We start from the raw sequence: 24,366 nt of genomic DNA, 5'->3' as shown, positions 1-24,366 counted from the left end.
TTTTATTTGGTGTCAAAGTATTAGCGTTAACTCGACCGGAGTGCAACGAAAGTAGAATCAAAGTTTGTTAAAGTTTCGTAGCTTGATCTCTACATATTTCATTTCATTACAGTTAAATTCTAAATTAGTTCTTCTAAAATAATGTATCATTCATGTTCGAGACCATCATTCTAACGATGTAACAGGATATAGTCATCTTAAAAAAACTTGATGAACTTGTATAGACATACTGTAACGTTTTAGAGCAAGAAATTAATAAATAAAACGATAACTGCTTTTTATCGTGAATCATTTATAGATCGATATTTCGATATTTATCATTCTACGATATCATAGATGATGATTAAAGGATAATTAATAGATGTGAATTTCATTTGTATCAATAGAATACTAATAAAATCAAGAAAGAAATACCAAGACGAATCTTGATTATGCTTGATTTTAGACATCATAATTCCTCATTAATTTCAATCCTTAAGTGACGATCTTAGCTTTGACTTCTCTTTTGAAAAGTACTTGTACTATGCATAGCATTGATGAATGCTGAAATTCAGTTGTATTATAAATTTACTGTACTCTTAGTAATTAAATGATAGTAAATATCTTAGACTTACAATGATCCTGCCATACCTTCGTGGCTAATAGCTAATACCCGTGTACTAGAGGCTTTAATGCTGATGGAAAAGCTGATCATTTATAAAGATATAACTCTAATAGAGATACCTGGGATCTTATACATTTCAAGTACTACAGACATTATCGCCAACGAAGTCGGCGGGTCCAAACTCATCTATTATGAAACGAATGGATAAAAAAGGGCGTTAAATCTTCTGAAGTACACGTCCTAATGTCGATCTCTTAAAATAGAATATTTATTACATCACAAATTTCTGGTAAATTACATTTATGATAAACTACCATATATGCGTGTATATTTTAGTTGTTTATTCAATTTTTAAAGGCAATATCATTTATTACTCTAGATTAGGTTCTTCTTGAATGATATTCCATTCATTCTTAAGACGATTATTCTCGTACTATAACAGGTGGCCAATATTGGAAGAATCAAAATAAATATGTATATATATAGTACTGTAGTAATCAGTTTAAAGAAAATCAATCGATTAAGCAATCATCGTTGATATCATTAAAAACTTATACATTAATATTCGAAAGACATTTTATCATTTTACTGTGTGATGTTATGAATGAATTGATCAAAGAAAAATTAATTAATAGATGTGAACATTTATACATCGATAGAGCGTTCATATGATTCATATGGTTGTAATATTACGGCAATCTTTATTTATACCTAATTTTATAAATCATAATTGTCATTCTTGATTAACTTACTCCCCAATTAAGAACCTTAACTTGACTGCGTTTAATGAAAATTATTTGTACTACATCATAAATAAATGCTCAAATTCAGTTCATTTATGGGCTTGCTCTGACTAAAGTTATTGAATAATACCAAATATCTTAGCTTAATGATAGTTCTCCTATGCCGAGCTATGCTGAGCTAATAGCGTAAATGTTAATGGTGACAAAATTAACATGGCTAGCAAGCTTTTTATTACTTAAGCAAGGTGACCGACTCTTTTTCAATGTAATAAGTAATTCATTTATCAGTTTATTTGTATGTGATCACAAATATTCTAATAATTAATTAATGGGAATCAATAGTTGTCACATCAACAAGCAACTATTCCGCAAATTAATATATCGAATATTCAATAGTTAAAAATTACTGCTACTTATCTTACCCAATACGCCTTAAATTATTAAGCTACAATTGCTAATACTCTTACATAGGTATTGGAGATTTAATTCTGAAGACAAAGTTGATCAATGAAGGCAGAATCTAAGACGAGCAGGGAATCTCTCAGTAGCATGATTTCGTGGTGTTTTTGGCAATTTTTATTACCAAATTGTGCTTTTATTATTCATTATAAATAAAAAAGGAATTAAAAAAATAATTGCTTCAATTCATAACCTTTACAATATCGTTGTTCTTTTAACATTAAATTAGAATATTCTCATTCGTTCCTATCCATTATAACTTTTCCATAACATCATTCACGTATTTCCTTAAAACTTACTTTCCGTATGTACTTTTATAAACCGATGGCTTAACCAATAAAGTTAACGAGCTCATCAAATCAGATCGCCATTTAACAGTACCTGAGATGGCTAAAGGTATTGGTATTTCCATTTAAAGTGCATTTACCATACTTACGGTTGATTTGAACATCTATCGCGTCGCTGCGAAGTTCGTACCACGCCTGCTAACCATTGACCATAAGTTGCAACGGCAGACGGTCAGCCAAGAAATGCTTTAAAAAGTTGCGGATAATCCAACTTACACCAAACGTATCATAGCCGGTCAGTATTGAATATTGAATGTACTACTTACTTCCATTGATCGTTTTTATATAGTTCTTGATACAAGAGATGAAACATGGGTCCATGGATACGATCAGAGACCAAGTCAATGTCATCTCAACGGAAATGTTCGAATTCTCCACATCCAAAGAAGGCCAAGCAAAGCGCTCTAAAGTTAAAGTGATGAATATCGTTTTTTTTTCAATTCTAAAGATGTAGTTTATAAGCATTATGTTGCTAAAGGTCAGACAATCACTGGCCTTACTATGTTCAAGTATTAAGAAATTTACGAGACGTTACTTCTTATGATAACCAGAATGCATAAGCAAATATGAAAGCATTTAACTACATTAATGTTGTATTAATTCTTATACTAACTCACAGCTCATGAATACATTGTAAACTGTTTAAAAGGTAATACTACGAACAATTTGGTTTATTATTTATCTACTTTACCAGTCATTTTAAAAGAAACCCGTAATATAGTTATTGTTTCACCTACGTCAGCAATTATTCTAATCATGTATTACGTAGCGAGTTAGACTATAAGAACTGTACTAGTATTAAAATCTTATCGATTAGATATGAAACCACTTATTTTCGCCTAAAAAAATCGATTTTAGTAAAATTAAAATAATCTAGCAAAGCTATAATTGTTCTTATACAATGTCGGTTAAACCATATCAAATCATTTACTTATATTATAATTAAAATGAATGAACTTGCTAATTTTTAGTTTATGGTTTCATGACTTCTATGGTAGATCGAGTCATGATGCAGTAACATTAAGACATCATTGTTCAAGCTATGATTGAAAAATATCAAGTTCTACACCTGGTTTAATACTCTCGTATTTCGATATAGCACAAAAATTGTTGATTTTATTTTATACCACTCATATTTTGCTACAGACGTATGATATACAGCTATAAAATTCTGCACTTCTTCCTACTAATCTATAGTACCTTATAATCTACTATAAGTATTCTGGTACTCAGGCACTTAATGCACGATATCTTTGTTTTATGAATTATGAAACTACTAAATAGATACGAGTATGTAGATATTCTGAAACTTCGAGGGTAGCAATACTCATCCTCTGTCCATAAACGGTTCAATTGTTAGAAGTAGCTCGCCTTTCGTTTTATAGTAAATTAATTGGCTGTAATTTTTGTTTTATATCACGATTCTATTACCAAAACATCAACTCCAAGCCTAGCAAATCGAACATTAAACATAGCATATGGCTTTATCTAGACTATTCTAAGATGCTTATTATTCACTAACCAATGCCGTAATTACTTAAGTTATAAGCAGTATCGTAACAACGATACACAAAATTGCTAATTTTTCCTCCCACGTAGCTTTATAAATATTGATTTCTATCGATTTATCCATAACATTTACATATGCAATGCTGCTTATGCTAGAATGTTAGTTTTATTACACCGTTCATACTTTGTTAATGCCGGTTATAATACTGCACAATTTTTGTAATTGGTTTCATTGATCTAAAGCACACTATAATCCATTTATGATCGATTTATTTTAAGTTCCACATTAAGTCTGTATGACGTCAGTTTATACCCTCACGTAGTAATCCTTCTACGCCATGAAACTGTTGCCAAGGCGACATCTATTTTAATACTAGAGTTGTAATATCAAGGTGTGGATTTATGTTGTTAGCAACAGGTCATAGGTCATTTTTCTGCAGTTATAAGGAATATGAGTATGATAGTTGTTAATTACCGTAGATTTAGATTTAATAGTATACAGGAGAAATACAGGAGACACTCAGTGATCACATAAGGAACTATATTGAAACCAGGTGTTATTATTGGTATGCCATACCGACAACTTAATAGGTTATTTAAAAGCCTATTCATTCGACTACAAACTGTGCACATATAGGATTTAGTATAGGTTATGAAGACTTAATTTTTATATTTGTTATTATTGATTGGGTAGGTTTATTAAACAATCTATTTATAGAGGCAGCGAAAAAGTCATTGATAAGGCTAAGCTAGAACAGACTTTTGCAGTATTTCATTAGTATAGTGCTCAACCAGTTATAAACATCATAGTCTCATGATTTTCTGTATGATATACTCTTTTTAACACCTAAGTGAAGCCGACGAAAATAGAATTATACGCTACATTTAGGAGTGCTTACCAAGTAGTGACCTTTGCATTGATTTCTGTAGACTAAGATAACTAAACTGACAGCATCAATATTAAAGTAGACCATTCTAACGTTTAGATTCGACAAGTCAGAAATTGGATTGATTCAGAACTCCAGAATTTAACTGTTAACCGCCATGACAGACGAAAACGTTAAAGTTGCCGTTCGCGTTAGGCCATTTATATCCTTTCATGAAGTCTGTTTTACATTCTGATCTGCTATACTCGCTTGATAGAATAAATTTTTTTTTCATGACTTAGTAGAATTGATGTCTTATATTAAAAGTCGATTTTATTTTGACAAGAATAATCTTAATAGCGTTATGATAGTTCAGAAAATGGAATCGATACGTCAATCAACCACAATGGTACGATGGAATAAACATTATTTCGATTTTGCTAAAATAGTTATGTACCCGGAACGTTGCCTTAGCCTATCTACTGGATTAGGTTATGGTAGGCCAACTATCTCATTATCGTTAAGATAACTAAGACAAATTTGACTTAGAATTTAATTTTTAATTAGCGGAACCGTATTTAGGACCAAGCTCATTTACGATTAAATTAATTTAAAACAGTTGAGTGCCATAAACTAAAGTAAGTAAAGTTTCTAATCAACGGCAATACTTTGGACCTATATACAAGTTGATTTAATGATAAATCAATTTTTGTATTATAATTGCCGTTTCAATACTATGATAAACCTGAACTATAACGCAAAGATTCTAACCCACTATAACCATATGATGTATCTTAATTTGTTTATAACTTGCGGTATATAAAACGGTGAAGTGGTATTAATCACTTATCCGTTTATGATAAGCCAGTTTTCGTGTTATGGCCGCCGTCGGGATAGTTCAAGACGGCAATGACATTAAATCTCAGTGAAAAATTATTAATTTTTATCATTCACTTTGGAAGCAGTTTCTTCATTCTATTTAATATTTCGTCCAAAGGCTAATCACCAATCCTTCACTTATTTTGTTTACACTACGTTATCCATATCAAATCAAAGTTATTCACATTTTCACCTGTATCAGAAAATGCTATCGTACATTAAATTATTGCTTACCAGCAGAGAAAATAGATAATACGCTTTATGGGTTACAAAATCACATTTATCATATTTTTGTTATAAATTGACGTATTGCTGATGATGTAAGACACGTACGAGAATAGAATTGGATATTTATTTCACGTTAACAGTGGCTTAAATTTTCTCATACTCACGCCTTGAAATCGGAACTTCATTTTATTTGATGATATCTGATTAAGAATGAGATGCGGATGCTGTGCTATTCTCTTAGTTATTTTATATGTACAGTATAATGTGAAGAAGACAATCACTAGCAAAGTCAGAAACTAGAATAATTTGTATTATGTTTCCTTCAGTATGGCTATAAATCAAAGACATATCATGCGAATAATTGACCAATATCAATTTACTAAGAATTACTAATTTGATTACTACCTGTACTATAATTTTAATGGCAAGCATGATTTCGTTAATTGATCAACCTTAACCATTCTTACAATTCGCGTGAAAAAGCAAGAAATGCTGGTTTAATAGTCAATATGCACGACAATGTCACAGAATTAATCGATCCAGAACAACCAAATGAAGAACCAAGAAAATTTGCCTTCGATTTTAGTTATTGGTCACATGATGACTACGAGGAACAAGACGATGGCTATCTTGCACCCACCCATCCCCATTATGCTGATCAGGTTAGTTTTATTTTGCCTTCGTTATGATGATTAAAACTGCTCATAAAAATTAAGTATTTGGATTGATTATTGTAGTAATGCTATGAACTATAAATTATACTGAAATTTTCCTCCATTATTATATTAGCGATAAAATATAGTCTCTCATCTTAAGCTTGATATTAATTTCTTTCCTTCTTCTCTTCTATTTCAAAATAATGCCAACTATGCCATACAGAAAAAAGTATTTGATGACTTAGGCCGAGGTGTACTCGACAATGCTTGGAATGGCTTTAATAGCACACTATTTGCTTATGGCCAAACTGGTTCCGGGAAATCTTATTCCATTGTTGGATATGGAAAAAATAAAGGTAAACTATATTATCTCTCTTTTCTGTTAAATGTACTCCTTTTATAAAACTTTAATTAGTGTTATAGTATATGAAGTTTACTTGTTCATTTTTATACTTTCGATTGGATACCTAAAAGGGCTCTATATTGAGTACATCGATCACAATATCATGAATATAGAAAATTAAACCGTGCCTTTTCGATAAAATTAGAGTTAACATTTTCCTGCGATTTTTTTATCAGGTATCGTACCCTTATTTTGCGACGAAATGTTTAAAGGTATAGAAGGAAAGAAAGAGAGCGGCGACAGTTCTGAATTTGAGGTAATACTGCCGTGCAATGATGGCCTTAAAATATCTCCGATCATTGCGTTATAAAGCTATACAATAATCAGCGAATGCACGTGTAAAACAAACATTTGCTACTTTATCAAATTTAACATCTCTATTGCTCTTTAATTCTTTCAGGTCTCTTTTAGCATGTTAGAAATCTATAATGAGCAGGTAAATGTATATAAAACTAGTCAGATGTCTTATTCACTATCTTAACTTATCGAATAAAATCAAATCACATTTGCGATTATAATTGAACAAGTAACTAGTAGCGGCCAGAACGGTTTCTATCCTCTTACTTAGATATCGGTTGTAATTACTAGTGCTACACTCTATTGCTAAAGTAAACTAGACTAATAAAATTTCATTGGTGTTGCTCTAGGTTCGTGACCTACTTAATTCTAAATCCAAGTCCAAGAAAGGATTGAGAGTTCGTCAACATCCCAAAAAAGGATTTTACGGTAATCTACAGTGAATCCAATGGATAATAAGCAGCTAAATAAAAATATCTTAATCTCAATTGGATCGAATATCGATTACTGAGTCAGCAATTTTTTTGTAGTGGAATCGTTATTGACAGTACCAGTTAATTCCTACAAAGATATCGAGAACAGAATGGAAGAAGGAACAAGAAATAGAACAGTAGCAGCGACTTTAATGAATGCCACCAGCAGGTAAGATAATTTAGATATTTACAGCCTCTGCCTCTTACATAACAAGGTAATCTCGAGATCCTTTTACAGTATATAGCAATCATTTTTACATCTTTTTCCTTATAGCCGTGCTCACACAATTGTTGGAGTTACTTTTCATCAGAAAGGAAAGAACGCTGCAGGTCAAGAAACGACAAAATCAGCCATTATAAATTTGGTTGATTTAGCTGGAAGGTAAATGTTAGGATTATATTTTAAGGAATATCTCCTTCGCCATACAAGGATATCTAATTTAGAATAGAAAATATGCTGTAATTTGAGTTACAGATCTAGTATCCGTTATTTCGCCTCTGAAAGAAATTTTAAATTCTATGACTTAGTGAACGAGCTGATTCTACAGGAGCTACTGGAGATCGCTTGAAGGAAGGTGCAGCTATTAATCAGTCGTTATCCAGTCTTGGCAATGTTATTGCAGGTAGTTAAATTAGTCGCTAAAAATCATACGACAATGCTTAATACTAATCATGCTACGTACATTTAATAAAGTTCACTTACTATAAAAGTAAAGTACTCATTTTAAACTACTATCTATCTTTGCAAAGCGCTTGCTGACAAGGCGAATGGAAAGAATGTTCGAGGTACGCCATGGCGAGTAATGAAACGTCGGAATAATTTCCGTTTATAATTTTTACAAATCACATCATCAAATTAATGCTACTTTCCTCAGTGGGAGTATTTCAGTTCTATTATATATCAGCTTTTAAAACTTTATCAACGATCTATTTTATCCTAAAATCCACTTTGCTTATATTGGGTACAGTTCCATATCGTGACTCTGTCTTGACAAAGCTGCTCAAGAATGCTCTTGGCGGAAACAGTAAAACTATCATGGTTAGTGAATAGATTCTAGTTCTATCTGATCTGTACAGTTAGGACGGAAAACTTGAACCAACTAGTACTTATCCTACACGATATTTTTATGGTAGATTGCAGCTATTAGCCCTGCAGATATTAACTTTGACGAAACATTATCAACTTTACGTTATGGTAAGGCAACAATCGGAAGTAGCTAGTGTTTCTATTCATTAATGACCAGAACATATGCGCGTTCTTTTTAACTAACAAACCCAATCTACTATATCATATTAACGATTAATTAATATACGATATTTACAGCTGATCGAGCTAAGCAGATTAAGACCAGTGCGGTAGTTAATGAAGATCCAACAGAGAAATTAATACGCGAATTACAGGAGGAAAATGCCAAGTTGAAAGCGGCATTAGAAAATGGCGAAATTCCAAAGGATGATGATGATGAGGACGAAAAAGCTGCAGAAGGAATTTCGGAAGAAGGTGAGAGCAAATCAAAAAATTCAATTACTTGATGGATTTACATTACGTCATTTAGCTTATTAATCTGGATTATTTGATATGCAGAAATTGCCAAAATGAAAGAACAAATGGAAGAAGAGCTACGAGCTAGGGTAAGTTATAATCTCGTTTACCCTTTTCATATAAACTGCAGATTGATAGGAATTATTAAGCATTGCTGATCTAAATTCTTATTAAATATTCTTAGATGGTAGAGAATGATCGAAGGCTTGAAGAAATGAATCAATCATGGCAGGAAAAATTAGTTCTGGCTCAAGAATTATACGAGGTAGGTTTAAAATCACGTCAAGTAGAATTCATCATATCTAAAAATATGCTAATATACGATCGTTATGTTACAGTGCTACAAGCAATGCAGTATTATTTAATAAATGTCTTCAATGTCTTAGGAAGTAAATAAAGCTGCCATCTCCGTCAAAGAAGCTGCCAAAACATCTCCACATTTTTGGAATCTAAATGTTGATTCTCAACTGTCGGCAATGATTATCCACACTATTAATGAAGGAGAAAATATTATTGGCAATGGTTTAGGTGATACTTCGCCAGCAATCGAGCTGAAGGGTTTGAGGTAAGATCTCAGTTTTCTCGTTACCTTACTTCGTTTCATATAGAGTGCAAATAATACATGCAATCATTATAATTTTTAATCAATATCTAAACAAGACGGAATAGCTACGAAACCATCTAGTCTATTGCCCTGATATGTACCGTACTTTTATATAGCAGCTATTCGCTAAGAAAACTTAATTCAAATTAAATCGTTATTGCAAAGAGCATACGGTTCTCGAATTCAATAACAGATACATGCAAAACTGTCTAAATTGGAGCAGTTAATCGTTACGAAATAATCATACCGGAATTGTAGCTCATTTAGCCTGCAGCTCATATACAGAGATTTACTAAACTGATTTTCAGGGTGTAAAACCCCATATTCAGACTCTGCTTTTCTTTGAAAGTTCATCAAGCATCATGGCAATTTATTCGGTTAAAATTCAACAGCATCAATATAAACGACTAATCACAATTATCTACGTACATTTTATATTGTATAGCATTCTATCGGAACACGCAATTGTAACCAGTAAGGATGGGCAAATTACCGTTCGTGCTTGCAATAATGCAAAAGTACTTTTAAATGGTGAAACAGTTACCTCGAAAGTTATTCTCCACCATGGTGATAGGTAACGCTGTCAGAAAAGATAGACACACATACAATCCTATTGAATATCAGAATAGAAGTTTGATATAAGAATAGATGATGAGGCTTAACCAATAGCTCAGTTATGTGATTTATGTCGACATTTGTCATTCTATTCTTAAATTAGGGTTATGTTCGGATCAAATCACTTATATGTTTTCCATCACCCGTTGGAATTGGAAGCCGCAAAGGCCAATAATATCAGGCTGCCTACGGTAACTTATGAAAAAGCACAAGAAGAAATTGCTGCTGTGGCCGGATTTGACATGGATACATCAGAAAAATCACGAGAGCAATTGTTACTTCGAGAGGAGTTAATTGAACTTTTGCCCATGGTTGAAGAAGCAAATGCAATTAGTCAAGAATTAGATCGAAAAGTTGATTTTGAAATTGTTATTCTCTCACCAGAGGCTCGCGGCTTGTCGAAAGGGAGACCAGAAGTAAGTTACTGCGTAACGTGGAATATCACCGCGAATAAGCTATATTACAATAGTTCAATATTCTATCATGCACTGAATATTTATTCCATTCCAATAATATTGGCTAAATCGATCTACGGTATAGAAGTAGTCAAACTCTGCTATCAAAATAACTAAACAGTTCCGAATTATTTATTACCATTGTAGCCGTTCATCAAGATGACCAATTTAGAATCCAAGTTAGATTGGCTATGGCCAATTAATCGATTTACTAATCGAAAATTTTTAATGCAAGAAATGTATCAGAACTACATCGAAGGAGAAGATTGGACTCTACCAGATGTAAGTTTCTCTAGCAGTAGAAGATCTTAGCGATATTTTTATTACATAGTTTAATTTCAGCATAAAGTATTAAGATTATCTGCCTTTATTGCCTTGAATGACATAGGAACGAGATCCTTTCACAGAGAGTGCTTCTACTGATATTTTCATTGGTACCACCATGGTATACTTGGAAAGCCTTTCTTATTTGGTAATTCTCAACGAGTCGGAGATGTAGCTATAGCCTAATTTAAGTACCAGAAATTTAATATTTCTCTATTTTTATAGATTGATATGAGGGAGCACCTAACAATTTCCGACTATAAAGGGACCAATATGGGCAAACTTAGAGTATGTTATGATATTAATTAGCTAATACCTTTGAAAGAACAGTTCCTTTCTATGTAGGTTAAATTATGCTTATAATTTCAGAGAATAATTTCATGTTGTTCTTCATGGCTTACATCATGCAGGTAGAACTCATTCCTTGTGATGAAAATGGAAAAGAATATGATATCGATGCGGACATCTTTGTCGATAGCCCGTCTGAACTAGTAAGAATAAACAATGCTTCGGAAAATTATATTTTGATTATCATAATCTAGCCATAAATTTAGTTCCAAATCAATAGATTATCCAAATTTTAATTAATTAGACCAAGACTGTAAATACTATTTTCTTTCTTTTAACCTTATAGCTTGGGAAAAAAGTTAATTTCCTTATAAATATCAGCCATGCCTTGGGACTTCCTAATAAATTCCTAGTAAGTTCAATGTCCTTGCATACGTTACAATACTCATTATTGCAAGAATTATTGAAATGGACTGATATTTAAAAACAACTATAATTAATGAACGATCCGACTCGTTCCTTCTCTTCTGCCCTGCAAATAGGAAACTTGGTGTAAATTCAAATTCTATTTAGACGATTTACCAATCACTACCGAAGTTATTCAAAATACAAGGAATCCAGAATATAACTTTAAAAAGCTAGTCTCATATTCGGCAGCAACACAACAGGTAGACAAGTTCTGTAGAGAATCATAAAAATAGTCAACTATGAGTGTCGGAATCGTCATTTTGCCAATTTTAGAGCATTTTGAAAGTTGTCTGTAATAAATTTTTCTCCCTCTCTTCAAATCTAGTTGATCGATTACCTTACGACTGATTATCTGATCGTAGAAGTATGGGGCAGGTATAAGGAACCTAGCAAATCACAAAATCGAAATGCAGGTATCAAGACCAAAGACATGGTTATGTCTAAAGTTCTCACTCGTGGCAAATCGGTTAAAGCTATGCAACCACATGCTACTCAGGGCGGAATGGTATGTTTATTAAGCAAGCAAAGCAGTGCGAACCGAAAGAGCTTAGAATAGTTTCTACTTTTAGTAGCATTAGCCATATTTGCTATAGTAGGACTCTAATTTGTAGGTCATTGGATAGCTTGTCAATAACAGCTTGCGTAGCGATGCTACCATATATGTTAGCTTAGCTGTTGCACAACTGCATGGACAACTAATCGTAAAATAGCAATGTTTCATCATCGTATGCAATCGCTATATTTCTTAAACATAATGAAATCGTAAATTTGAAATGAGAAATTTTATTGATTTATCGCGCCAATATCCAGATATCGCTAACTACTCAACAGTAGCAAGCTCTATACTTGTGCAGTATAATAAAAAAAAACAGGATCAGATCTATGCAAATTGATAAGCAGCAAGTGTAGATTAATATCTTGAGCATAATCTTGCATTTAGAAAGATAATCATAGCTGCATCATCATCCGTTATGTAGAGATATAAATCATTATTTACATGGAATAGTCTGTGCTATGACATATGGTATTTGATAGAAAGTGGTTATAATTACAAGAAATGAACCCTTAATTCTGCTACCTCTAGGAAAACTTTGCTAGAATGGCTAAAATGACTTTTGCGCAAAACACAATGAAAAAGAAATTACAGAGGCTGGAAAATAAAATGGTACACCATTTAAACTGTTTTATATTCTTATGAAGCAATATTGCTACAGCTCTACCCGTAGATAGCTTAATCCATCCATACTACTTCAAATACTTTACCGCTGTACGACTGTGCCATAATCTCTTAAAGAATTCTTTCTATATTAATTTTCCTTTCAGGATCTACTAAAAAAATTTACAAGCATGGCAACAGATATGGATCTAGATACAGTTATGGTGTGCTATAATGTTAACAGTTTTCACATTTTTACCACTCAGTATTCAAAAATTTCTGTTATTCACTTGACTAATATTATTTATTTGCTTGACAGCTATCTCAATTGAAATCTTTGCTGAACACAACGAATCCATCAGCTGTTGCAGCTAACTTGCAAGTTGAGGTACCACCTAAGAAAATTAAAAAGAGTGAAAGCGCAGTTGCAGGAGAAAGTACTGAAGGAGATGGCGAAACTGCGACATTAGATACGCAGGCTGTCTCTCGATTGCCAGCTACATCTTCGCCTCCACCATCAGCCCTACGTACAAATGGAATAATCGAACAATCACTAGCCGAAGGAGATCCTCAACCCAAAGATCAGCCAGAGACTTTGCCAGAATCAGTTCTAGTAGATGATCAAGCTAAAACCAATGATCATGCTGTAAAAGCTGACGATAATCATTCAGATTCTCAATCCAAAGATCAGCCTGAACCTTCGCCTGAATCAGTTCCAGCAGATGATCTAACTAAAACCGATGATCGTCCTGTACAGGCTAATGATAATCATTCCTATCAATCGCCTAAAGAAGATACGACACGAGAAACTAAAGTTGTTCAAGCGCAACCACAGCCGCCTCCTCCAGTCGAACTTCCTCCAGCTAGAGTTCAACAATCCGCTTGCTGTATTGTATTGTAAGCTGGTTCACATGGTTATGCGACGTCTTCAATTCTCTTGAAGGAAATGAAAATTATGTTTCTTATTATTATAAACGACATTCAACTTTATGTAACGTTGGATTACGTAACAATCAGATGGTATAGTACCATAAATGGGGTAAATAGTTCGGTATAGACTCAACTTGGCTAAAGCAAAGTAATGGAATAATTTTTATTCATATTCATGACGTGGGTTTGGAAGTGGAGGTCAGAGGGTGGGCTGTAAATTCTTTCTACTGTGGCTGCGCTCGATCACTAACATATAGTATTTCTCTCAGCTCCAAAGTTTTTCCATTTTATGACCTAATTATGGCTTAAATACAGTATATTCTTAAATAATCTATATCATTTATACCAGGATGATTTATAAAATATAATTATAATCTAGAAATCGTTACAGTTATTATTGTTAACCCCTTCAGTATCGATTCCAAAATGGAAAATAATTGTTGGTGTATTAATTATTATTTGGTTATACATTTTGGAATATCCATTCTATTAATATAAAACTGTTTTTATCATCGATTTTAAAACCATTTAGGAGGAAAATGACGAATAGGCTATGGAATCATGACATAACGCTTAAAAATGACTACGTTTCATTCATATAGCTACTAATATTAATGAGTCAATTCTATATGTATATGTATTGATCGACAATATCCTTGATGGCTGATTAAAATTTCATCCCTTTAGTAGTTGAACCTTTCAGTGTATTGAAAGGCTAGTTTACAAATATTACTTTGCTTCTCTTTTACGGATTAATCTACTACATTATTCATTTGATTACACGATCGAAAATTCTGGTATTTTACAATATTCTCGACATAAGTCAACTGCAAAATTAATTGCTTCATCGAATTTATACGAGTACATCGAATATTCATTATTGTTATTAGTTAATCTAAACGTTATGATTCTACTTTTTATATCGTAATTATGTAAAACTAAAATGGTAAGAAATTTTATTTTCTTGCCTTTAAGAATAAATGAATATACGTTTAGAGCATTGGTGGTTATGAATTGATGTTTGGTTCTATCACGCTCCATAAGCAACACGTATACAGACACTGCTAAGTTTGTCCCTTTTTATAGGATCCAGGGGGATAGTGGATTTAGCTTAGTTTCACAGACTAGTTACTAAAACCAGTACATTATGCTACATTCTGCTTTTCATTAAATTCATAAAAATAACGTTATGTGTTCTCGGCTAAGAGTCTATACATCGTAACAATTTCAAAGTTATTTCTAGATTACCTATTTAATAGACAAGAGCATATTCATTTAATAATTTAATAACGTGGTTAAACCGTAACCTATAAGGCTGCGCAGTCACAAAAATCTTTGTGACCGTTAGATTTTTAAGATCAGCTAGTAAATTTATAATACATGTGGGGTTATACCACTTTTCAACAGGATCATCCATTATCGCCATATCATAAGGATAAGTTTGCTCTACTACATATCGTAGTATGCTGTTTATTAACGAAAGCCAAAGTCATTGTAAGATTACATCGCCATTTATGACAATTTGGGCGCTTTATGGAAATAAATCTCCGAGTATAAGTATTATCGTTTTGCACAAAAAATGAAAATGAATAGATGCCTACAATCAATAATTGTTTAATTTTCTACGCCTGTAGAATGAATTGATAGATGTAAGTAGATAAGGCATCAATATCGTGTAAATCATAACCATTATTTATTTACTTCCGTAATGTTTGATCATTCTATACGAACAATTCACGTAAACAATGGAATAGTTGATATCTGTGACTTTACTAAAATGTCTGCTAAGCACCGTATTAAATCTTAGTCAAGCCGCTGTTCATAATTGCGCCTGTAAAGGTAAGCACCGTAGAAAACCAATCTACTACATCTTCTAAATCAAGTAACAACTGTGATTTAGTATCAAATAAAGTAACAACTTAGACCAGAAATAGATAAGAATTTAACATACTCGTCATATTTTTAAAATCTATAACTAGGCAAATCCGACAGATGGCTAAATTCTTGTTATTCAAGATATCACATTCACTTCTGCATTGTTGTTCAGATTCATAAAAACTCTTTTTCGCGTATTAATGTAATTAATTTTAAAACTAAGATAATCTATCATCTTGCTGCTTTATTACGTGAAAAAGTATCTACGCCCTCTACTTAAATTTTACCCATAACAATAAGATTATAACTCATCATGTTTGAGCATAATTCTTTGTAATTCTGCTCTCGATAGATCTACTATTTCTTCCAATTTATCAATACTAGGCATATTTAATTCACGAATCTTAACGTCATCCATGTAATCTAGAAATTCTTCTCGATCCATTCTGTATACTTTTTGTTCACCAAGAGGTTTACTTTTTGTTGGTGGACTATTAAGTATATTGATGAAGTTTCAGGAAAATCATTGTATAAAAGATTGCAAATTAACACACATATACATATCTTTACCAACCTTTCCAGAAAATCGACTAAAGCTTCAGGTGTTCTTTTTCCGGTATATCGAACAATTGGTTTACCATTACTATAAATATTGTTAAATATAAAACGATACCGTAAACTATAGTGGTACATATTACAACGTTAAGCGTAATAATGCAATGATCTCCCAGTCTTAAGTATTCAGAGCAGCTATGATTTTGATAGTAATCTTTTCCAAATCGCAGAACGGTCAAAAATTTAATCAGCGAGATATGTTTGAAATTTAAATGACCACTTACTGATAATAGATGGCTGTGAAGAAGAAAAGAATAGATAAATATTAAATCAAGATAGAACTTTCGCCATTATCAAAGAAAACGATCTAGTTTAGATTTTAAAGCAGGTAAGGTAATACTATACTATCAGTGCTTAATGCTCATACTGATACTAGTTTACTAGAAATAGAAATTTATTCAATAAATTTAATTAATATAATATAATCGCAGGCTACAGAAGAGCCTTAACAATAATAAAACGGCAGCATCTAACGGTATTGCCGTTTACTTCAATAAAAATATATATAATAGACTCCATACACTGTTACATGATCGTGCCTCTGCGTAATAAAACAATACATAGCTACAACAAGCAGATGCACAAACAGTTTTAACGTTAGCAATGTGTCTTACCACAGAATTAATCATACCTGTCGGAAGCTTTTCTACCTCTTTTTGCAAGCAGAAATCATAATCATCAACACAGTCTACTACTGCAAGCATATAAGGTCTCTGTATATAAAATCGGACATAGATACCTAATCAGTCAATTCATGATATCTAGACAATAAGCACTCGTTTGAAATTATTGCAAGAAATGAAGTATGGGAAATGATAATGCATTAGATATTAACGTTTCAAATTTCTGCTCGCAAAGTTGATATTTGATTTACTGGTTTGACAAAAACTACATAGCGTAATAAAATATTATCAATAGAAGGTTACATGAGTAGATAAATCTACCAAGATTTGGCGCAAATATGTTGCAAATTATTCCTCGAATTACCTTGTTGTCAATAGCGAATTTATTAACTTTTCTAGCAACAGAATCCAGAGTGACGCCTTTAATATGATCCTCTAACGAAGAGCGTTTATTTAAAAATTAAAAAATGGCTAAAATTCCTGACTTTCCATTGTAAAATATTAAACTAAGCTAGTTATTCGAATTACCTGGAGAAGAGGATAGAAATACGATTAGTAAACGGTTATGCATTTTAATGAAGGAATCAAATTTATCGTGAAAAATTTTAGGAAGCCAATACTCCTGCTCATAGCCAAATATTGTTATTGCTGGCTTTTTTTGCTTTCCATTATCATTGCTTGCTTCCGTTTTTTCTTCTTCTTTATGATCTATTTCATCGTTCATACTATCTTCATTCTCTTTATCATCACTATTTGGTTGTTCCTTTTCTTTTCTATCCTCTGCTTTATCAGTCGTGTTGTCTAGTCTAGATTCATCGTCTTTTGGTGATAAACTTGAATCCTTGTTTACTTGGCTTCCATCTACCGGTAGATCAGCACTTACGACGGTTTTCGCCTGTCCCGATTTGATATCAGAACCATCATTAATTTTGTTTATTTCTTCATTCTTCAGTTTCTCCTCTTTAAAATCTTTATCTACAGTTTAAAGCAATTAATTAAGTATTATAAGATATGGAAGCGTACTCTGTAGTAGCCTAACCTTGTTCATTATTTTCATCGGATGAACTAGCCGCATTGTCAGATAACGAAGATCCTGATTTACTAGCGGGTGTATCCTCATCTAAAATTTTATAATCAGATATTGATATGGGCATTCGAGCTGTTATTTAACCATTTTTTTCATGCAACGTTATTACCTTTCTCATTTCTAGCTGCGACGTCTGTTCCTGCCTCCAAAACCTCTGCCTTGTTTTCCACTTCGTTAGATTCAGTCTGCTGGTCATCATTACTTTTAACTTCATTTGGACGCTCTTCTGGTTTATAACCGAGACTTTTCATTAAGCCAACAAAGCCAGTTCGCTATTGACATAGTCAACTAAATTTAGATTTCTAATAATCACAATTTTAATGTACAAGAACTGAAATCCGATAATACACGTAACATAATATGATATCATGATGGAAATAATCTATTATCATCACCGTTTGATCGCCTTCGTATGATTTAGGCTTTTTGCCATGTTTAAAATATAAGAATGACGGATAACTAAATAGTAAACAACACAATTCTCAGCTGTTCAAAAAGTATTCTTTAGGGAAAATGAAACACTAAAATTATTTCTAACCCTTGAATGTTGTATTCTTGACACATTTTTTCTGCTTCATTGCAATTAACAGCAAATAATCTGTACTATATAACCAATAATTACATTGTACAAAATTAGCATTCCCAGACAAAATTGGACTGATTTAATTATTACCTATATAACAAAAAATGACAAAGAACATTCGCGTTCTGCATACAGTATACTAATCTTACTTAGAAATCAAATGATAATGCTACCTTAGGTCCACTGACAGTCATGGAAGCTGCTAGATAATCCCCAATTGCTTTTTTTGATTGTTCACATCCTAAATGGAGTGGATATTAGTACACCTCAGGTAATAAAAAAAAAATTTAGAAAATATGCTTATTCTCTAACCAGGAGTATAAAACATGACCAAAGAATACTTTATTTTCTTTAACGTATCTTTATAATCATCATCATTTAGCATAGCCATAAATTTATTGAACAGGCTCCATTCTTGATCAAGCTGTTCAACTTGCATAGGCTCTTGAGGGCTACATTACAATTTTTAATCAATCATAGTCTCGATGCATAGCGTTAAATAGAATTTTGCGGTTTTACTTACTCTTTCATAAATTCGACAATCTCATCAGCTGTACGATAATCAACATTGTATTTATATTCACCATCGCTACACAAATCAAGATATACAAGTAGGTCACCAAATTATTAATCAAATGTTATAATCTAAAACATGTAGAAATTAACTGCAGTTCAATTAATAATAGAAACTCACTTGAAATATTTAACTATGGTATTATTTGAATTAAGTGGTTGCCAGATCGGAAAATAAATTTAATCACAAATAACATCATCAGCTAAGGGAATTAAATAATAACATCGATTACTGCAACAACATTAAATAGAACCTGTTGGAAATCCTTTTATTGAATATTTTTCAGACAACGCATTATTCTCGTTGGCATCGACAGCTACCAAAGTACCGTCCACCTAATTCAATAATGTCTTAAGATTAATAGGCAAGAAGCAACTACTAGTTCTCTTATTACAATTGATGACTTGAAAAAATTAATTTATTTATAGTTTTACTAAAAATTCAATATACATTTTCTTTTTTGAGTCTGGCGGCGGCTTCGATGTAGTCAGGTTTCATCTTTTTGCAATAATAACAGGCTAAAAGAAGAGCGATTTTATTCTTTTTACAGTTACTATTTGATAAGAACGGACTAATTTTTAATTGTTAGAGCTAACATTTAGAATAAAACATAACCAGAACCGATGAATGGTTAGTGATGAAAGCTTCGAATGTGTCGTCAGCAAGATGTACGACATCCAAACTTGAATCCTTCCAGCTTTCTTCTTCCTCTGGCTTTTCAGGCTCAATCAATTTTGGACTTCAAGGCATAACATTATAAGAGAAACATTCAAATTTTAAATTAGTATACTAATAACTATGATTTTTAGCTAAAGCATTATAACCGCAGTATTGAAAAGTATTTGAAATATACTTGAGCATCCATTCGTATAAATTTCTGGCTTGGTCCTTATCTGAAGTGATATTATATCTATATAATTCTTTACCATCTCTGTTAATAAATGATACTATTCGATTAACTCCTAATTCAGGGTACTAAATGAGATTTGAAAATTAAGAAATAAAATACAGCTTACTTGAAGTAGATAAGGGTTGGGTAACTGACAATATTAAATCTACTAATCAAGCCATAATTAGCGGGAGAATCACTGTCAATTCCTGCCATTATCTAGAAGGGGGTTCATACGTAAACGTTGTAGCGATTTTCATTTCGATATTGCTTAGCATCTTTTTCAGTAAAATTGAGGATTACTAAAGTATATCAAAAACTTACTGCATCATGCTTCAATGTCTTCGCAACCTCGGCAAAACGAGGTTTGAACATCTTACAATAGCGGCACCCTAAGATAAAATTATTTTACATAATTTTTACGGTATTTACTGTAACTATCTGTAAATTGAGCTTGTAAAGTTATAATGCCTTGTACAGTATATGATACAATAACAGGCTGTGCATCTTTAAAATCATAATTTGATCTATGTATAAGCCAGACCACTTCTAAACAATAAGAAAGCTTACACGGAGCATAAAACATGACCATCACCGGCTTCTTTTTTGTACTTAATACATTTTGTAAGCTCTAAAAGTATAGAAAAATAATATGATAAGCAAGCACTGGTATTAAATATACCGTGATTATAGTGTTTATATATATGCATTTAAGACAAACGAATGCAGTAAAAGTAAAGTCAGTGCAGAACAAATCAAATTTCACTAATCACTACTACCGGTGTCACGCTGTCTTGCCTATTACCTTTTCACTAGATAAATGAAGGACATCTTTTGCAGTTGGATCTTCTTCCCAAGGAGCGTCGTGATGTGGATCATTCATAAAATTAACTAATGACTATTAATAGAATGCTAAATTAGTATTTAGCTTTAAAAATGTCTGACTTAAACAGTTGAAAAAAACAGTAATTTATCTTGACAAGTAAAAATTGCATAATCTCAGAATACCCGCACAACGAACGCTCTATCATATTCTTTATGCCATTTGCCGTTTCTAATGAATTAAGTCATAGATTATATTAGTAATCCCAAATGAGAAAATTATGGCTAGTCACAGAAAGTTATTATCAAATCACATACAACAATCTGAAAGTAGCCAACTTACTCATAATGGTTGATAATTAAATCGTCCTTTTTGAATTTAATTTTTAATTTTTTACATAACTTCTTATCCGATCTACAAATGAATATATTACATTGCATGCTATAAAACTTTATGATGGTGTAAGTTAATTTTAAATATTTATTTCCTACTTATAAATAAAAAGCAATGTCTTATCTACACCATCGAATATCAACTATTAACGCGATAGCATTCAATAAGTAGATAACTTAATATCAATCCAAAATTTAAGAGATAAAATAAAATTAACCAATAACTATTATAGAATGTATGAAAATTATGATTGATTAATCCGTGATTTGTATACCCGCAGTCAACATATGAAAGCGTTCCAATACCATAGACCTGATTTGCAGCTCGTATTAGTGTATCTAATTTTTTACCAATATCTCCACCTAGAGTGACAAGGATTTCATCGATTTAGATTAGTTGTGTTATAAATCTACAAGTGCTAAAGAAATTTTATATTTCTGTAGAATATGAACCCATCTTTTAATTACGTACGTTAAAATAGAATGCACATCTACCGCATTATCACTGACCTAATTCAAAATTGTTAATTTTCATGCAAAAATTACAGAATAAACATGAGAAATATATATTGATCAACTTGTAGTTATCACTTTGTTCTTAATTTTTAATATCTTTGGAACTTTATCGTCAAAAGTTTGCTATATTACATAGGTAAATGCTTAATCAAGAAGGATAATGCAAGATCAAAATGCAGCCGAGAAAATTGTTATCTTGACATGAGAGTCGCTAAAGGTCTAGATGATTATTGTATCCCGATATAAATAGAACATGTAAGTACGAATTCACTTTAGGAAATGTTCATGGTTATCCTACTGTAAGAGTGCTATTTGTTTAAAACTACCCTATTTCAAGAGAGTTTATCAGCAAAATTTTGCCATTTTCAAATATTTAAGCTTTCAATAGCTGTTCTTGTTGTGCATTAGCATAAAAGCATTAATCATTATTCAATGGCATTCATTGTGCGAGATTTAATCTTTGGAAAAAATTTTCATTATTTATGAGAAAGTAGAATTACAGTGTTCAAAAAATTGGAAAGGAAAAGATATTATAGAAGGCTACATCTTATACTTTCCCCTATTTATCATTTCACATTTAATTCTATAACAGATCTTCCAATATTATTGTTTTTAATCCGCAGTCATTGAAATTGCCGAAGTTAATAGCGTATAACTCATTCATGATCCGAGAAGCATGTTTTGAGATACACCTACTAGCAATTGTATTCTAGTTCAATCGATGAAGATGGAAATATAATCGGTGTGATGAAAGTTAAAATAGTCCAAAGTCGAAGCATGTCGAAAGCATTGTGCTGAATTACTTTTGAGCAACAATAGCCGGATCTTATTTATGATAGATATATCATCACAGATGTCCGATTACTATCGAACGTCAGTTGTAGTATTGTACCTTGAACTAGTTCCTGAACCCTTGGCTTATGATAATGTATCATAAAAACTAGCTTGAAATTGTGTTGCTGAAGTGAAAAAAGCTCAACGTAGACTATCATACATTGAGAGAAAATCAAAAGTATCTTCACTTAGTCCTGTTAAGCAGTAAAATATCCAATTATTATAGCAGTAGAATGGATACATTCCATGATTACTAGGGAAATGACGAAAGAGATTCATTGTAAATTGCGGCTATTGTGTTAGCAAGCGATTAGTGCCTGTATAATGCTCTTCTGTGTAGGCATTATAATAAGGACTTTAGCTATTCTTATTGTTAGTGAATTAAGTCAACTAACTGCATAATATATTGCAATATCATGCAATTAGTGTAGTGAGTACTCTATGCCGCTTTCTAAATGTTTATTTATCAATTAATCAACTCATACGATATAGCCATATTAAGTTGGTAGTTGCTACTTTAAACTATACCGCATTAATACTCATTAGTAAGAACTTGTATTATTCAAGTTGAAATCATATTATCCACCACCGGCATGGATAACAGCAATAACTGAAAATGTTGTGTTTAAATACTCCTTATGACTTCAAAATAGATTCAAGCATGAAGTAGCTATTAGAAAGAGTTCTTTTCTATATAGATTCCTTTCTAGTAGTCTATGATTGATGTTCATTGAAAAGAAAAAGTGCTATCCCTCTTGTGATGACCTACTTGTCCTATCACGATCTCTTACCTGTTTTGAAAAATGCTATCAAGATATTCTTACGCGTACGCAGTAGCTTCTTGTATTCCTTCACATTATCGATTTGAATAACATGACCTTTATCTGATTTTTTCTTTTTCGCTGCAAGACTAGTCTATATAGCATTGAGAGAGAAAGAGCCGAGAATCACTCATCCCGAAATCATTTTTTTCCCCCTTTCATTACATCTTTCATGTAAGGTATCTTTTGCCACAAGTTGTAGCCGTCGATAGAATTCAACATGGATCTATTTTAGATTCTAATTTTATGTCATATCTACTCTATAGCCATTTCCGATGTCGATTCGAAAACTGATCGAGTAAAACTTGACCATACTTTGATATTGAACGTTAAGCAGGTGTGCGGATTAACTTAATGAATGTAAAGTACATATTTGAATAACGCCACGTCAGCTTAACGACAACATTGTTGACTAGCTAAGGACCATTGCACCTCGATAAGCTTGGATTTTACTCATCGCAACACAGACTGCCTTTGAAAGTAATACTAAAATAGAGTTGTCCATTGAATGATCCAATCTACTATCTACTTTGCACTCGAAATAATTGTACAATCTATGTGACTAGAGTGATGAACAAGTTCTCTCATTTCCTGAGTGCGCACGTATCAGCCATACAACAATAACAGCAGTTGTGATCCATTGGTGCCCTACTGCAATCAATGCCTTGGCCAAAAGTACTGTATAGTCAATTGCATGAATTACACTAACCTGAAGTAGATAGCATCCACATATTAGGATGCAAATGGCTAAAAATGCTCTCATGATCTTGAATAATTTCTTCAATCAAGCTGCTTCCTTCCCTAGTAACCAGTAGTAACCCAATTTCTTTCTCAATTAGGACTACAAGCCAAACGCTTTTGCTAGCTTGCACACACGGCGATAAAGT

The 24,366-nt window shown here is 32.3% G+C and overlaps 2 protein-coding genes across 2 annotated transcripts; one reads left to right on the top strand and one right to left on the bottom strand.

The window, feature by feature from the left end:
- Window positions 1–6,144: 6,144 nt before the first annotated feature.
- TRIADDRAFT_53800 (uncharacterized protein) lies at window positions 6,145–13,818 on the top strand (the record flags this gene model as incomplete). Its single annotated transcript, XM_002110099.1, has 27 exons — window positions 6,145–6,297; window positions 6,515–6,647; window positions 6,871–6,950; window positions 7,095–7,130; window positions 7,342–7,420; window positions 7,540–7,633; window positions 7,739–7,846; window positions 7,993–8,087; window positions 8,215–8,250; window positions 8,433–8,503; window positions 8,599–8,659; window positions 8,789–8,965; window positions 9,050–9,096; window positions 9,192–9,272; window positions 9,394–9,572; window positions 10,057–10,185; window positions 10,330–10,642; window positions 10,829–10,963; window positions 11,070–11,153; window positions 11,231–11,293; window positions 11,416–11,496; window positions 11,640–11,705; window positions 11,836–11,961; window positions 12,087–12,266; window positions 12,846–12,926; window positions 13,085–13,141; window positions 13,237–13,818. 27 exons carry the CDS (start codon window positions 6,145–6,147, stop codon window positions 13,816–13,818), a joined length of 3,327 nt encoding a protein of 1,108 aa, XP_002110135.1.
- A 2,205-nt stretch (window positions 13,819–16,023) lies between these two features.
- Window positions 16,024–24,242, bottom strand: TRIADDRAFT_53799 (uncharacterized protein; the record flags this gene model as incomplete). The annotated part of the gene is made up of 24 exons (XM_002109571.1): window positions 16,024–16,213; window positions 16,297–16,365; window positions 16,562–16,574; window positions 16,969–17,050; window positions 17,325–17,395; window positions 17,489–17,935; window positions 18,000–18,080; window positions 18,157–18,319; window positions 18,443–18,506; window positions 18,586–18,650; window positions 18,804–18,871; window positions 18,943–19,082; window positions 19,154–19,181; window positions 19,458–19,539; window positions 19,820–19,943; window positions 20,221–20,312; window positions 20,418–20,485; window positions 20,664–20,724; window positions 20,899–20,991; window positions 21,102–21,147; window positions 21,259–21,330; window positions 21,584–21,671; window positions 23,450–23,573; window positions 24,189–24,242. 24 exons carry the CDS (start codon window positions 24,240–24,242, stop codon window positions 16,024–16,026), a joined length of 2,385 nt encoding a protein of 794 aa, XP_002109607.1.
- Window positions 24,243–24,366: the final 124 nt, after the last annotated feature.

Source organism: Trichoplax adhaerens, genomic scaffold (genome assembly GCF_000150275.1).
Source record: "Trichoplax adhaerens TRIADscaffold_2 genomic scaffold, whole genome shotgun sequence".
NCBI classification, from domain to species: Eukaryota; Metazoa; Placozoa; class Uniplacotomia; order Trichoplacea; family Trichoplacidae; genus Trichoplax; species Trichoplax adhaerens.
The sequence above is the reverse complement of the archived record's forward strand: the minus strand, read 5'-3'. Positions and strand labels throughout refer to the sequence as shown.